Raw genomic sequence first — 16,211 nt, forward strand, 5'->3', positions numbered from 1 at the left:
AAGGTTAGGGAACAGTCAGCTACAAAATGGCTGCCTTGAAGAGGGGAGGAGCCAGCTACAATATGGCTGCCATGGTTAGGGAATAGTCAGCTGCAAAATGGCTGCCTTGAAAATGGGAGGAGCCATCTTCAAAATGGCTGTCTTCAAAAGGGGAGGAGCCAGCTACAAAATGGCTGCCTTGAAAAGGGGAGGGGCCAGCAACAGAATGGCTGCTTTTGAAAATGGGAGGAGCCAGCAACAAAATGGCTGCCTTGAGAAGGGGAAGAGCCAACAAGAAAATGGCTGCCATGTGTAGGGAAAGGTAAGCTACAAAATGGCTGCCTTGAAGAGGGGAGGAGCCAGCTAAAAATGGCTGCCTTGAGGAGGGGAGGAGCCAGCTACAAAATGGCTGCCATGAGAAGCTTATGAGTAACTACAAAATGGCTGCCAGGAGAAGGGGAGGAGTCAGCTACAAAATGGCTGCCAACATTAGGGAATAGTGAGCTACAAAATGGCTGCCTTGAAAATGGGAGGAGCCAGCTTCAGAATGGCTGCCTTCATAAGGGGAGGGGCCAGCTACAAAATGGCTACCATATGTAGGAAAGTCTGCTACAAAATGGCTGCCTTAAAAAGGGAAGGAGCCAGCTACAAAATGTCTGCCTTGAGGAGGGGAGGAGCCAGCTACAAAATGGCTGCCAGGTGTAGGAAAAAGTCAGCAACAAAATGGTGGCCTTGTGGAGGGGAGGAGCCACTACAAAATGGAGGCCATGAGAAGCTTAGGAGTAAATACAAAATGGCTGCCAGGAGAAGGGAGGAGTCACTAAAAATGGCTGCCATGGTTAGGGAATAGTCAGCTACAAAATGGCTGCTTTGAAAATGGGAGGAGCCAGGTTCAAAATGGCTGCCTTGAAAAGGGGGAGCCAGCTACAAAATGGCTGCCTTGAGGGAGGAGCCAGCTACAAAATGTCTGCCTTGAGAAGGGGAGGAATCAGCTAAAACATGGCTGTCAGGAGAAGGGGAGGAGTGAGCAACAAAATGGCTGCCAAGGTTAGGGAACAGTCAGCTACAAAATGGCTGCGTTGAGGGAGGAGCCAGCTACAAAGTGGCTGCCAAGTTAGGGAATAGTCAGCTACAAAATGGCTGTCTTGAATATGGGAGGAGCCAGCTTCAAAATGGCTGTCTTGAAAAGGGGAGGAGCCAGCTACAAAATGGCTGCCTTGAAAAGGGGAGGAGCCAGCTACAAAATAGCTGCCTTGAAAAGGGGTGGCGCCAGCTACAAAATGGCTGCCTTGAAAAGAGGAGGAGCCAGCTACAAAATGGCTGCCATGAGAAGCTTAGGAGTAACTACAAAATGGCTGCCAGGAGAAGGGAGGAGTCACTACAAAATGGCTGCCAAGGTTAGGGAATAGTCAGCTACAAAATGTCTGCCTTGAAGAGGGGAGGAGCCAGCTACAAAATGGCTGCCATAGGTAGGAAAGTCTGCTACAAAATGGCTGCCTTGAAAAGTGGAGGAGCCAGGTTCAAAATGGCTGCCTTGAAAAGGGGGGAGCCAGCTACAAAATGGCTGCCATTGGTAGGGGAGGAGCCAAAAAACAAAAACAAAATCAGGAAATGAGATCAGCCAATCAAAAGTGAGTCAGGAAGTCAGACCACAAGCTTCAGCCAATCAACACTGGGAGAGAAAGTGAGATCACAAACCTCAGCCAATCAATACTGAGACAGAAAGTGAGATCACAAGCCTCAGCCAATCAACACTGAATCAAGAAGTGAGATCACAAGCCATAGCCAATCAACATTAAACATTAAATAAGGAAGTGAGATCAGCCAATCAACATTTGCAAAATGGCTGCCATCTGGAGAGGAGGAGTCAGCTAAAATTGGATGCTATGGGTAGTCGTGAATTCAGCTACAAAAGGGCTGGCATGAGAAGGGGAGGTGTCAGCTACTACATGGCTGCCTTGAGGAGGGGAGGAGCCAGCTACAAAATGGCAGCCTTGAGGGGAGGGGTCAGCTACAAAATGGCTGTCATGGGCAGGGAAATGTCAGCTACAAAATGGCTGCCTTGAAAATGGGAGGAGCCAGCTTCAAAATGGCTGCCTTGAAAAGGGGAGGGGCCAGCTACAAAATGGCTGCCAGGGATAGGAAAAAGTCAGCAACAAAATGACTGCCTTGAGGAGGGGAGGAGCCAGCTACAAAATGGCTGTCTTGAGGAGGGGAGGAGCTAGCTACAAAATGGCTGCCAAGGGAATAGGAGGAGTCTGCTACAAAATGGCTACTATGAAAAGCTTAGGAATAACTATAAAATGACTGCCAGCTACTAAATGGCTACCAAGGGAATAGGAAAAGTCAGGAGATATAGCTTTTTTTCTAACGCACATGAGATATAATTCTGTGCGGAGAGTGTATGATAGCGAAGAATGGTGAGCCTAGGCATATGCCATAGGAGGTGTTCTCCAAAAATTCAAAAATGTTCATATTGGTTGGAGCCATAATCTACAGACCCCACTCAGCTACACTTTATCATTAGTTCATACTTTGTATATAGAGTGTATTGTTATAATTCTGACCACTGAAGAAAACCCAGGAGGGTCGAAACGCGTTTGGTCTTATGTGCCGTTAGTTCCGTATAGTTTTTATGTGGTTTTTATTCTGTTTTCAAATTGTGCACCGCAATAAATAATTACTGTTTTTATAATACTTTATTGTACAGCTCAACTTCTGAGTTCCCACTTGTAAAGGTTGGGTTGTGTTCCTTTTTAGGTTTTGGTTTTACATCTCTTGAAAGGTTGTCCGAGGAGGGGTAGAGAAAAGTTTCCTGTTGGCACCAGAGAATAGGACCCACAGTAATGGGTTTAAACTACATGGAGGGGGTCAATTTCGCAGTCAGCGTAGTTCAGCAATGGAATCAGCTGCCTAAGGAGGTGGTGAGCTCCGCCTCACTGGCAGTCTTCAAGCAGCAGCTGGACAGCACCTTATCCTGGAGGCTTCAGGGCAGGCTGATCCTGCATGGAGCAGGGGGTTGGATAAGATGGCCTGTCTGGCCCTTTCCAGCTCTATGGCTCCAGCATTATCTCCAAGTTCTAATCAGGGCTGACCCTGCTCAGCATCTGAGATCTGATGAGATCCAGCTAACCCAGGCCATAAATCCATGATCCAGGAGAGGCAGATTGAAATCCTGCCCTGCTGCACACGCTTCATGGGTGACTTTGATTCTGGGGCAACAGATTCGAGAAGTCACACCCTGCCAGGCTAAGCTACCTCGCAGGGTTGTTGCCATGATAAAATGGAGGGGAGAATGAGGAAAGGCAGGAAGTAAACACTGAGCGTCTTGTGTATTTTAACCCTGCCCTTCACACACAAGGAGCTCAGGAGAACAGCAGCGTACATGGCTTTTTCCGCCCTCCCAACAGAATACAGTAATAATTAAGCAAAAATATTAAAGCCATCCCCATTTTTATTCCCTCCCCACCCCATGGGAAGCCTACACACACACACAAACACGTCTGCCATACATCCAGGGCAGACATCCTATGTTGAAACATGGAAGGAGGGGTTGCACATCTTTTGCAACCTGGCCCCAAGCAAACACCTGGCGGAAGAGCTCCGTCTTGCAGGCCCTGCGAAGCCAGCCTGTCAGGGCCCTCAGCTTTCCCAGGAGACTTTAAGGTGTTACTGGAGCCAAGTCTGGCTTTTCTACCACAAGCCAACACGGCCACCCTCTGAAACGGAACTAACACGGAACGGTCACCAGAAAGGTACAGCCTCAGCAGAAACCGGAATTCAATATATCTTAGTGCAAATTGGGTCTTTAATGCTCCACTCTAAGTTCAGGAACGGAGGGGGGGGGGGAGACAGGGGACACCACATCATTCATTTTCCTCCCATGAAATTGCTTCAAATCCTTTCTTACTTCTCATTGCTCTCTTTAAAAAAAAAAAAATTTCCCCTTCTTTTTCATGCTTTCTGCCAGGTGAAATTCTTCCATGGATCATTTTCATTGCTGGTGTCAAATTTCCCCCATTACAACATATATAAAACAAGTTAGATGGATGACAGAGAGGAGACGCAGGGCAAAACGAATGCACACTCACGTCTGCATGGGTGTGACACTCAGACCCTCAAATGCACACCCACCACAATGGCTCCCTGGACCCTGCTTGGCATTGTGAACTGCCCCATGGAGCAGAGGTGCCAAACTCGTATATTATGAGGGCCAGATCCGGGATAAATCCCTTTCTCAGGCCGGGCTGTGTTTTTCCAGGCACTGGAGATGCAGGCTTTATAAAAGCAGACCTAATGAATGATATTATTTTTGAGCCAGGATACAAACAAAAGCAATCGTGTCCTAGCAGGGAAAGCAATCGGTTTACTGAGGAATCCACCCAAAAAAAAAACAAACAACCATATATATATTTAATCATACACAAGACTAGGTTTTTTTCCCAAGGGATACCATAAAAGAGGGGGCTGATGAACATTTCCATACAAATTAGTTACTATTTGTATATATAGCACTTCTGTATAGATCATATTAATCTTCCTTGCGAGTAAATTAGGTAGTTGTTCAGCACACACACCCAGCATGGACTGGGATGTTTTAATGTTGTATATGTTTTTACGTCTGTAACCCCCCGGAGCACTGGAAGGGCACGATATTAATAAATTATTATTATTAATCATTATTACAAGAAGTCTCTCATTCTTTCTGTCTCTTCCCCCATCCTACTTCTGAGGAGCTTGAGGAGGTGTATTAGGCTCCGCCCTAGACCGCACCATCTCCACAAACGACAATCCTGTGAGGTAGGCCAGGTTGGTCAACCAGCCAAGGTGACCCAGATGACAGGGTCCTGGCTCAGGAGAACGAGAAGGGGTCTGAACCTGACTCTCCCAGATCCCTCATCCTCAAATTCTCATCCCTCCTGCATTTCCCGCAGAAGCAATAGGGCTGAGGGGAAGGCCTGACAAAAAGGCTGTTTCCAAAACCTCCAGGGGATGCATTTTGTCTTCCCAGGTGGGGGGGGGGGGAGACGGGAGTTTGACGTTTCTCACCTTGCCCCAACACTGATTCTGCGCCGTTTGATTCTGTGGTAGACCACCATCGGGAACTGCGATCCTGCTGGTGGTGCTGGGACCAGCCTCGCTCACTATCTGGAAACAAAAGACACACCACATGACACGATGAGTTACCTGAGCAGCATCACAACCCTTCAAAAATGTTGCCTCAGAGGAAGCCCAGCTGGTTAGTCACCAGCTTCCTACGCCCCAGCCAGCTACAATATCCAGTGGGGATGGGGTCGTGCAAAATCAAGGGCGCTTGGGCTAAATCGACAGAGGCATCTCTAAAATCACAAGATTTCATAGTCCTGCTGTATACCTCATTGGCCTGACCGCACCTGGAGTCCTGTATGCAGACTTCAAAAAGGAGGAGAGCAGAGGAGCAGAGGAGTGAGCAGAGGAGAGCGATGAGGATGATCCAGGGCCTGGGGACCAAGCCCTGTGAGGAAAAGCTGAGGGATTTGGGAATGTTCATCCTGGAGAAGAGGAGGCTGAACTTTCAAGGGATCTCCAGGTCCCACCAGGAGGTTGGCACCCAGTGCTGTGCTGGGTAACCTTGAGCCACTGACAAACACTCAACCTAACCTCCCTCACAGGGTTGTTGTGAGAGAATAAAACAGAGGGGGGGGGCTTGAACAAAGCGAGCGGAGTCCCCACTGGGGAGAACAGTGGGATATAAGAGCAACTCCCCATTACAAAAACCAGGATGATATTGGAGACTTTGACGTACTTTATTAGTTAAGCAACCAATGACGTCTTGTTACTATAAATTGATGTTTTCACTGGGATTGTTTTATTAATTGTACTGGTTTTTATGGCCATGAGCTGCCGCGAGCCAGCTGGGCCGGAAGCGGCGGGATAGAAATTTAATAAATAATAAATAATTAATTTTTAAAAAACGAGGTACAAGGCCCACCTATAAATGTTCTGCAAACGTTTCTGAAACATTACAATATATCTGATTCTGCGGAACCAGAGTTTGGCATTTCCTCATCCTTTTTAGATAGCCAATAATTGCTGCATGGACTTTCAATGCCTGTGTGCTTAAACAGTCCATCACGTCAGCATTCAATCCTCAATTACGTGCATACTTCAGTTTTTAAGAGGGATCTCAGCCACTCAGGCGGAAGGTGGCCTCCGGGCTCGTATTGTCTGGTTTAACCACCAGCTCCCGCCAAATGCTCTTCCTGAACAGCATGAAAGCCCCTCTCTCCGCAGCGCTGAGGTCTGCAGAAGAGAGGTCGGGATCCTTGCCAGACCAAGCAATGCTTTACGCTCCAGATTTTAAGCAGTAAACAGGACGGCCTCTCCGGAGCGCCCTTCCATTTTCCTGCTTCCTCAGTCTTCCCCCATCAAAATTTAGATTGCAAACTTCTTGGGGAGGGAATTCATCTCCTTGCTTATACTGTTTGGTATGTGATCCATGCAACGGTTACTTCTAGATTAGACTTCTGTAACTCGCTCTACGCGGGCCTACCCTTGTCTCTAACCCGGAAGTTACAGCTGGTACAGAATGCAGCTGCACGGGTCCTCACTAAATCATCTTGGAGGTCCCATGTTCAGCCTCTGCTGAAGCAGCTGCACTGGTTGCCAGTTTGTTTCCGGATCAGGTTCAAGGTTTTGGTACTAACCTTTAAGACTATACGCGGCTTGGGTCCTGCATACTTGAGGGACCGCCTATCTCCTTATGCCCCCCGCAGGGCACTTCGCTCTGCGGGTAAGAATCTGCTGATGATCCCAGGACCCCGGGAGGCACGCCTGGCCTCGACAAGGGCCAGGGCCTTTTCGGTCCTGGCCCCTACCTGGTGGAATGAGCTCCCTGAAGAGCTGCGGGCCCTGTCGGAGCTCTCTGAGTTCCGCAGAGCCTGCAAAACGGAGCTCTTCCGCCAGGCATTTGTCTAAGGCCGGGTGATGGCCCGGGGCTAAGATCGGACCCCTCTCCCCGGAGGGGGGAGACCAGTACTAAACTGACCTGGTTCCCCAGAGTGTTCCATCCTATGCCCAATTATCCTCCGTTCCCTTCTGCTCATCCAGTGGGCCTGTACGGGAATAGTTTTAATCGCCATCATTGTGACTTAGTCATTGTTTTAATGGGGTTTTAATGGGGAATTTTAATGATTAATATATTGTATTGTATTAAAATGTTGTGAACCGCCGCGAGCCGGTTTCCGAGAGCGGCGGTCATACAAATCAAATAAATAATAATAATAATAATAATAATTTATTTAGGGCCCTTCCACCAGCAATTTCCAACAATGGTAATAGTCAGCCAGCTTGGTGTCATGGTTAAGAGCAGCGGCTTCTAATCAAAACAGCCGGGTTTGATTCCCCGCTCCTCCACATGCAGACAGCTAGGGGATGTTGGGCTAGTCATAGTGCTGTTCTGACCAGTCAGTCCTCTCAGAGCTCTCTCAGCCTCACCTCCCTCACAGGGTGTCTGTTGTGGGGAGAGGAAAGGAAAGGCGACTGTAAGCTGCTTTGAGACTCTTTCTGGTAGAGAAAAGCAGCATAGAAGAACCAACTACTAATTCTACTCTTATTTGGGCAGGTTGACGCACCCCCAAATGGTCAATGGGGAGGGGGCCTGAAACCTTTGACAGCCGAGGCTCTTCTGGGGGGGGGCGTGGCAGGGAGGCGTGGTCAGCTGACATCACTTCCTGGTACCTCAAAGACTGAATATTTCAGCAGTACCGCCATAGTCAAAAAGTTGGAAAAGGCTGTTTTAAGGTGCCTCTGGGCTTGGAACGTAAAGATCTGAAGCTTACTCCTAATCTAATATCCCTTGTCACTCCTGTGGCACCCAAATGCAGGGAAAAGACAGAGCACCTGTTTGCAAGGGCTGAGCATCACTGCCCTGGGTACAAACTTGTAATGCCCTCTCCCTCAATACTCACACACACACACACACACACACTACTCCATACACACTTTCTTGGGAATCCTGGACATCTCATGAATCTCAAGCAAAAATCAGTTTTGCTTCCGCAAACAAAGCCAACTCCGCTACACCAAGGGACTTCCAGCCAGCCTAGAGAAGCTGTGCTCATCATGTGCCTGCTGAAAAGCCCCTCACTGGACGGCAAGCCCCTCGTACGACTGTGGGAATGAAGCAGATGCTCTTGCATGGAGGAGGCGACACATACCTGGCAAAGCCTGAGCTCTGCGTCCTGAATCAGCAGCTATGGCAGAACTTTATTTTCATGTTAGAGTTTACTGAGAGCCGGTGCGGTGTAGTGGCTACAGAGCCGGCCTCAAATCTGGGGAGACCTCGGTTCAGGTCTTGATGAAAGCTGTCTGGGCGGCTTTTTGAGCCAGTCCCGCACTCCCAGCAGAGTCGCTGTGAGAATAAAATAACAGAGGGGAAAGAATGTTGTAAAGCGTTTTGGGCTCACACTAGGTAGAAAAGCAGGGTATAAATGAGAAGCTAAGAAGTCCTCTTCTGGGTTAGACCAGGGGTCCGTCCAGCCCAGCCTCCTGTCCCATGCAACGGCCAAACAGTTCCTCCGGAGCAGGGGGAGTCAACCTGTGGTCCTCCAGAGGTCCATGGACTACAATTCCCATGAGCCCCTGCCAGCAAACGCTGGCAGGGGCTCATGGGAACTGTAGTCCATGGACCTCTGGAGGACCACAGGTTGATTCCCCCTGCTCTGGAGGACCAACAACCCGCAGGGGCCAAAAAGGGCAGAGGGACCAGCCCTTCCTAAGAACCTGAGCAAAGCCCCATATTCCACCTAGTTCAGCATCCTTCCCCCTGCCTCTGGGCTCGAGAGGTCGACTGCCCCCGCACATGGAGGTTCTCCTCGGCCAGCAGGGCCAGTGGCCCCTGAGGGACTGCCTCTCTCCAGCCTCAGAGCGCTGAGGCGCCGACGCCCCCCTGGAAGGGGCCCCTCTGCGGGGCGGGGGGGGGGGGGGAGGGAGGATGGAGCAGCGCGCGCGCGTCCCTCGTGCAGCCCCCGCGCCTCTGCCAACGGGGGCCGGCCAAGGGCTTGGCGCGCCTCCTCCTCCTGCTCCTCACATGACCCCGGCCAGGCGCCTAATCCCGGCTGCCGCGGCCCGGCCTTGGCCACAGCGCCCGCGGAGCAGCATGCAGAGAGGCGGCGGCGGCAGCGCGCGCCTGAGGCTGCTGCTGCTGCTCTTGGGCGCGCTCGGCGCTCCGCCCGCCTCTGCGCAGCCGCCCCCCGCGGAGCCAGGTAGGGAAGGGCCGAGAAAGTCCTGCTTTTGGGGGGGACGGACGGGAGACTCACCCCGAGAAGCAGAGGTGAAGCCGGGGTGCTCCCGGTGGCCCCTGGACGGTGCTCCTCGCCCGCGCGCTGCTTGCCCCGTCGCGCGCGCTGCCCTGGGGTTCAGCCTCGCTCCCAGTTCGGCCAGGTGGCGGCGGGAGCCCTAATTGGGCCTTGGCACGTGGCCCCAGTGCTTAAGGCCGCCGCGCGCACCTGGCGAGCTGCAGGTGGCTCGCGCCGGCCGAGTTGCACGCACGCCTGGGCAGGGGGCAATTCCAAAGTTTGCAGCCGGGAGTGACAGGACACAGAGATGCCCTTCTGGGTAGCCCTGTGTGTGTGTGAAGGAGGTCTTGGGGCACGGGTGGACGGCAAGCTACACCTGGGCAGAGAGTGCGGGCTTGAGAGGGCTCAACAGAGGAGGCATCGCGGTATCCCAAGGTGCCCGAGTCCTGCTGCAGAGGGCACGGGGCAGACCCCAGGTGGGAGTCCTGTGGGCAGTTCGGGGGGCCTCGCTTCAAAAAGGACGTGGGCCAAATTGAAATCTCTGAAGTATCTTGAAGTGTCTGAAAGATTGTCAAGCGGTTCCTGTTGGCAGCAGAGGAGAGGACCTGCATCAATGGGTTTGAACTACATGGGGAACTTTTCAGAGTAGTCCAGTAGCGGAATGGGCTGCCTAAGGAGGTGCTGGGCTCCCCCTCACTGGTAGTCTTCAAGCAGCGGCTGGACAGCTACTTTTCATGGATGCTTAGGGTGGTCCTTCATTGAGCAGAGGTGGGACTAGATGGGCTCTGTGACCCCTTCCATGATTCTATGAGCTTTAGGCCCACCTGTACTGACCTCTGCAGATCATTATCCTGGTCTCTATGGAGCCTTCCAGCTCAATGTCAGTTACACCCAGGAAGCATGTCATACTACAAAATTTGTAGCCAAGTAAATACAACAGCTATGCAGACCGATGAGCCCCTTCCAGCTCTACGCTTCCATGTCATATCTGCAAAGGGAACACATCCGTGCGTACAACCCATTGTTAGATTGTGCAGTCCTCCGTGTAGCATGCGTATGTGTGAACCCAGCTGCTACCCAGCTTGTGGCTTCCTAGAGGGATTTTGCTGGAAATGGCATGTAAGGTTCGTGGGCCCTTGTTCCAGCTTCAGCAAACATACCTGGAGTGTATTTGCATGGTGATGGGTAGATGACACGCCAACTGGATAACTTCTTGAAATGCTGGCAGGGGCTTATGGGAATTGTAGTCCGTGAACATCTGGAGGACCACAGGTTGACTACCCGTTTTAGACTCCTTAGACCAGTCCGCTGCTTCCCACGAGAAAACCAAACTCAAAAGTGGCTTTATAGAGAGGCAGATTTAATGCCAATTAAAAGTTATTGACTGACTGGAGAGGCAGATGGACGCAGGGTGAAGTTTTAAACCCTTTCCCCAGTAAGGAATCAGACTTGGAAACCGCCCACAGGGTTATCGAGTTCCGCTATCCAAAATCTACACGGAAGATCCGACAGTCCTCGCTCTCCCTCAAAAGCCAGCCCTGCCTTAATTCTTCCTACGGGCGATATTCAGCCAGCTTAAGGCAACAAAAAAGGGCCATCGCGAATAAAACCTCTAACCTTTGCGTTTCAGGAAATAAGACCCAGTGCGTCGCCTCTCCCGCGTCGGAATTCCCAGGAGGATTCTTTACCCAGCAGCAGCGAGAAGACGGGGGCATCATTATCTATTTCATAATCATCCTGTACATGTTCCTGGCCGTGTCCATTGTGTGCAGTGATTACTTCCTGCCTTCCCTAGAGATTATCAGCGATTGTAAGTTTCTCTTTATTCCCCCCCCCCCCCGTTTGTGTGTGTGTGTTTTTTTTAAGAAGACCCGGCAATCTCTTCCGTAAAACCAAGCCGCCGTTCCGGAGATCATTATTCTGCGCCATTATTTTGTGCACAATGCGACTGTTTTGGAAAGTCTTCAACAAGAATAAAAAGTTACGCATAATTTGGTAGCGTTTTTCACAGGCGGAGTATCAAAAGCAAGAAGGTTTAAGGCCGGCAAAGAACATCAGCAAATTACTTTGTTGTCGTTTTCAGGCAGCAATTGCAAAGGACCAAACAAACAGCACGAAACTCTTCGCTAAGGTCCTGTGTTCGAAAGATAAGAGTTCGGGGGGGGGGGGGGGATTACTTAAGAAAGCCAATTCCCCAGTCGTCATTCTCTGGAGTTTTCTTTCAGCTGAACTTTGCATGCAGCTAGTCCCGTTAGAGCTGTTGTCTCAGAGCAGTTCTCTCAGAGCTCTCAGCCCTACCCATCTCACAGTGTGTTTGTGGTGGGGAGAGGAAGGAAAAGGCCACTTTAGGACTCCCTCAGGTAGTCTCTCTTCTTACTTTCTGTGTTCACTGTAATCTATGCGAACCCCTGGGTCTGCCCTTATATAGTTAGAACCACCATAGGTAAATAGTAAATTGAATGGTTCCGCTTTGCAGATACTGAAAGCAGCACAATGGGGCTCCCAGCAGACAAGGTCAGAGTCTCTGTAACTGGTGGGCATCCACCATAAGTAGCAACAAATATGGCCGTCTAAATTAACCACCATGACCACAGTGGAAAAACCAATTCTGATGAGGACTAAATAGGCCCCGGAAGGGCTGGAATGTTGAGAGCAGCTTTAAAATAGAAGGAAGAGGACAATATAGCCCCCTCAAGCACTTCCGAAATTTTAAAATCTTATTGTTGAGGTGGATTCAACCATCTTACAATGAGCCGTCCTCCACTTTAGCATTGACTGCAGCTGTTTCCGGGTTCAAAGCAGTTCACCTACTTTCTGCTGCGGCTGGCCTTCAAACGGCCCTGCGAGGTAGGCCGGTAGGTACTCTTTCCTTCATATTGCAAATGTGGGAACTGAAAGCGGATGGAAGTACGGTTAGGACAGCAGCGTGGCTGAGGCCATTTGTCTAGACTGTCCAAGGGACCTCCTAGCTCACAGAACGTTCTTTCAGCACTTCAGGTAAACTCTCAGCATCGATGAGACCCAGACTCATGCGCTGGCTTGTTTTTGCTACTCTTATTCATCCCTGTAGGTCTTGGCCTCTCCCAGGACGTTGCAGGAGCCACGTTCATGGCGGCCGGCAGCTCCGCACCGGAACTGGTCACAGCTTTTCTAGGTAAAATTAAGCGGTCCTCTCTACAGATGTCCTTCCCCCAAACACACACACACACACAATGCACAAAGCAAAAAAAAAAATTATAACTCTGCAAAACAATGTTTTGCTGGCAGGGGTGTTCGTCACAAAAGGAGACATCGGGGTCAGCACCATCCTCGGTTCGGCAATCTACAACCTCCTTGTGATCTGTGCCGCGTGCGGGCTCCTGTCGGGCGTGGTACGTACCCCAGTTCCCAAGACTCTTCTCGGCCGGCAGCAAAGCCAGCTCAACCTGAGGCCGGTTTAATTTGGCCGTCCGAACCAAGCGGCATGCGAACCACTGAAAACCAGTGAGCTACCATGGGCACTGTGTTCTGGCAACTTCCAGAAATTTGGACGCTGAAATGCAAAGCCAGACCTACCTACCTAGCTTATCAACTAATGATTTGTTAGCCAGTGTGGTGTGTTGGTCAAGAGCAACAGCTTCTAACCTGGCAAGCCAGGGTTGATTCCCTGCTCCTCCATTTGCAGCCAGCTGGGTGACCCTGGGCTTTAGTGGCCAGATTTGTCGTAGGGACATGTTGTCCTTGACCCTGGGCCCTTGGGGAAGGGCGGCATCAAAACGTGAAAAAGAAATAAGCAACGAAGAAAACTAAAATCTCCTCTTAAAATGTATTCCTGCAGGCTTCACGGATCTCTTGCTGGCCGTTGTTTCGAGACTGCCTGGCATACACAATCAGCGCGGCGGCGGTTCTCGCCATGATAGTAGACGGCAAAGTTTACTGGTAAGAACCGGAGTTGCGTTGCGCTCCCAGTTGTGGGACCACCCAACGTACGGTCGTGTTTTCAGCTCGCTTTTTCTTTCTCCCCGCACTGAAGGCCAACAATGGTGCAGCAGCATGATTTCCAACCACTGGCCAACGCATGTATTGTTCACGTGATATATCGCAAGCCTTTCGTTTTGATTTTATCTGGTTGGTTCTGTTTATTTGGAAGGCTTTTGGCCTCCAGGATGTTGCTACAACTGATAACAAAATATATATTCAGAGAGATCCTTTTGCCTTCAGCTTTTATTGTTGTAAACTGCCCTCAGGGACCGATTTGGTAGATAGGCAAAGAATCAGCCAGATTTTTAAAATTATTATTAAAGGAAATCAGAAAACTGGTATATCCTTAAACAGAAACATCTTGCTTTTCCTTTAGTATCTCGAGTGGATTATTGTATTTTGGAGGTAACCATTTTTAATTATTGAAAAGGCTGATGAATAATCAAATAAATGGTGGGTCCAGTTTTCAAGGGGGGGGGGGAGACTTTCCATTTTGTGTAACCCAGAAGGGACATTAATCAGGAACCTCCCTCCTCAGCTTTACCTCCAAGCAGCATACGCACGAGTAGCCCTCTGAAATCAGGGACTGCGCTCCGTCAAAACCATCTTTCGCTTGAAAAAAATACAAGGGGTTTCATTGTAATGGCCAATAGTAAATTGCTTCCCTTGAGGCAGGAAAAATAACAAGACCCACTTTAGAATATACATTATGTCTATTTTCACATGACTCACTGATGTGATAACGATCACATGCTATGGAGCTAAGAGCACTTTTATTTATAATCCTCACCTCTCCATAAGGGCAGAGTTATAAATGGCCGTATCCTAGCCCTGTGCCCCAGTCCTTTGCAGCCACCCATGAGGATAATGGGAATCGGGAAATAAGCATTCAGATCTAGCATAAGACTTCAGATCCAATACAAAACGACGGCCGAACTTATCTTTGGCAAGCACAGTTACCTGAAGGTGGGTCGCCCCACTGACTCTTAATGACTGTGGTTCCGTTAAATGAAGATCAGAAACCACATTGTTGAAGTGGTTTATTGACCACAGCTAAGTATTGACCATGATCATGCAAGTGGACACAGGTGAACATGGCTTGTTTTACACACTGCTCTGCTAACCTTGCTTGCCTGCAACTGGAAGAGTTCCACGTCTTGAAACCATTCAGCCGTGTCTGACTCTTGGCAATCTTATGGGTCAACTGGCACGGTTTTCGATCTTGCGCCGCTTCTTTTAGTTGTACAATTCTCTGGCCAGTGTCCATTTGATCTCATCTAACCACTGCGTTCTGTCGGCCTGGTTTCCTTTGACCACTGACCAGTCCTAGCATAACTGCTCTCTCCATTGAGTTGGATCGCAGGATGCGGCCCAAGTAAGCAAGCTGGACTTTCGTGATTCTGCCTTCCAATGATCTATCAGGCTGTATGCACTATAGTATTTCCTTGCTTGTGACTTTTGCTGCCGTGGAATCTGCAAAAGCCTTCCCTAGCACCAGAATTCGACTCTTCTCCTGCCCACATCTTAATCACACTTAAAACCAATTGTGGTTCACATTATGTCTGTATCTATCCCATATGTACCTGAGAAGGGAAAATCTGAACTAAAAGCCAGAATAGTGCCAACAAGCTCCCTTTCCCCCTAAATTTTACTTAATCCACAAAAGGTTTTTTAAAGAGACTAGGTTTTTAAAGAGATTTTTTAAAGAGACTTTTTAAAGAGACTAGAGACTCACCAGTTCTTTGTATTTAAAAGCTGCCATGTGACCATGCTAGAGACAGGAAAAATATCATACTTTCTCCTGGCTGTGGAACAAGACCTTTGGTCCTCACTCAAAAAGCCACTGAATAAGTCATGCTTTGAAGCCAGGATTCTTTGAGTACCTAACTCAGCTTGTGGCCAGTCCCATCAGCTAGACTTGAGATACCTTAAGCACAGAATGCCGAGACTTCTAAAGGGTGGATTTGAGATCTTGCCTTGTCAATCCAGCCTGCAAAGAAAACTCTCCATTGAGCACCATTTCAGGAAAAGCATCCATCCAAGAGGGCTGATTTTTAAGAGTAAGCAGCCGTGAAATGCACAAAGGACAGAAACACCACAAAATGAGTGGGATCGTGTTCACACGGACACTCCCTTTCTTTTAGGTACGAGTGTGCTTTGCTCCTGCTGATATATGGCGCATACATTCTGGTGCTCTGCTTTGACATTAAAATCAGCCAGTACGTCATGAAGAAGTTCAGCCCCTGCTGTAACTGCTTCGAAGGAAATGAGGACGAGACGGAACAGCAGCCGCTAACGGGGTGGAAGGAGACCAGAACCCTCCTTCGCCGACAGTCCAGAGCAGACAGCGGGATTTTTCAGGACGGGTCTGATTACTCTCAACTGTCGATGAGCCTGCATGGACTAGAGGCCGCTTCGGAAGGTAATCCGGGACATTTTGGCGGTGGTTCTTTCGGGAAAGAGCTGGTTCATTCGCCTGGCCCACGTTAGAAAATCCTAGCCCCCAAAGTCTTACGAACAAGACAACCTCTTTGGGAATTTGCAATTTTGAATGCATAGCTTTCTTGAGTAAAGCCTGTTTGCTGCGGAGATAAACTGGCATTTGACACATTTTAAGTTCCTGCAGGGTTTCCTGAATGGGTGGGAGTTAATTTTCTATATATTTATAGAAATTTGTTAATTAGTAATTGGAGGGGGTGGGGAGCGGAGGGGCCCCGGGTGGGCGTGTCCACAGCTCTGCTTTGCAACCATATTCTGCACGATGGCGCCCCTTCTGGGGTTTTTTTAAGCCTGAAGAACGATTTAGGGGTTTCTCAAAGGTAAAAAAGGCTGCACTAGATAGAGGCCAGTCTCCAGGCATGAGAAGATGGGAGTCTTTGCTTGCCAGGACTCCCCCTATGCAAACTCACAACTAAGCTTATAAAATCCAGACCTGCAAAGTCCCAGCTAACAGCTCAATCTGGGGAGGGGGTGGGAAGATAAGTTGGACCCAAC

General features: G+C 49.5%; 1 protein-coding gene and 1 long non-coding RNA gene across 3 annotated transcripts in view; one reads left to right on the top strand and one right to left on the bottom strand.

The window, feature by feature from the left end:
• The window catches only part of LOC143828005 (uncharacterized), a 26,945-nt gene extending 17,539 nt beyond the window's left edge, over positions 1 to 9,406 (bottom strand). Inside the window, exons 1-3 of the long non-coding RNA XR_013227471.1 lie at positions 9,279 to 9,406; positions 8,178 to 8,371; positions 5,029 to 5,127 (exon numbers count right to left, since the gene is read on the bottom strand). This is a non-coding gene — a long non-coding RNA (uncharacterized LOC143828005). The remainder of the gene's footprint in view (positions 1 to 5,028; positions 5,128 to 8,177; positions 8,372 to 9,278) is intronic.
• Positions 9,052 to 16,211, top strand: part of SLC24A5 (solute carrier family 24 member 5) — a 10,930-nt gene continuing 3,770 nt past the window's right edge. For both annotated transcript variants that reach the window (XM_077318151.1, XM_077318152.1), the window contains exons 1-6: positions 9,052 to 9,224; positions 10,888 to 11,067; positions 12,328 to 12,411; positions 12,525 to 12,628; positions 13,075 to 13,175; positions 15,362 to 15,639. In XM_077318151.1, coding sequence (XP_077174266.1) covers positions 9,119 to 9,224; positions 10,888 to 11,067; positions 12,328 to 12,411; positions 12,525 to 12,628; positions 13,075 to 13,175; positions 15,362 to 15,639 — 853 coding nt within the window. In that variant the 5' untranslated portion in view covers positions 9,052 to 9,118. The remainder of the gene's footprint in view (positions 9,225 to 10,887; positions 11,068 to 12,327; positions 12,412 to 12,524; positions 12,629 to 13,074; positions 13,176 to 15,361; positions 15,640 to 16,211) is intronic.

Source organism: Paroedura picta, chromosome 18, assembly GCF_049243985.1.
Source record: "Paroedura picta isolate Pp20150507F chromosome 18, Ppicta_v3.0, whole genome shotgun sequence".
Lineage (NCBI taxonomy): Eukaryota > Metazoa > Chordata > Lepidosauria > Squamata > Gekkonidae > Paroedura > Paroedura picta.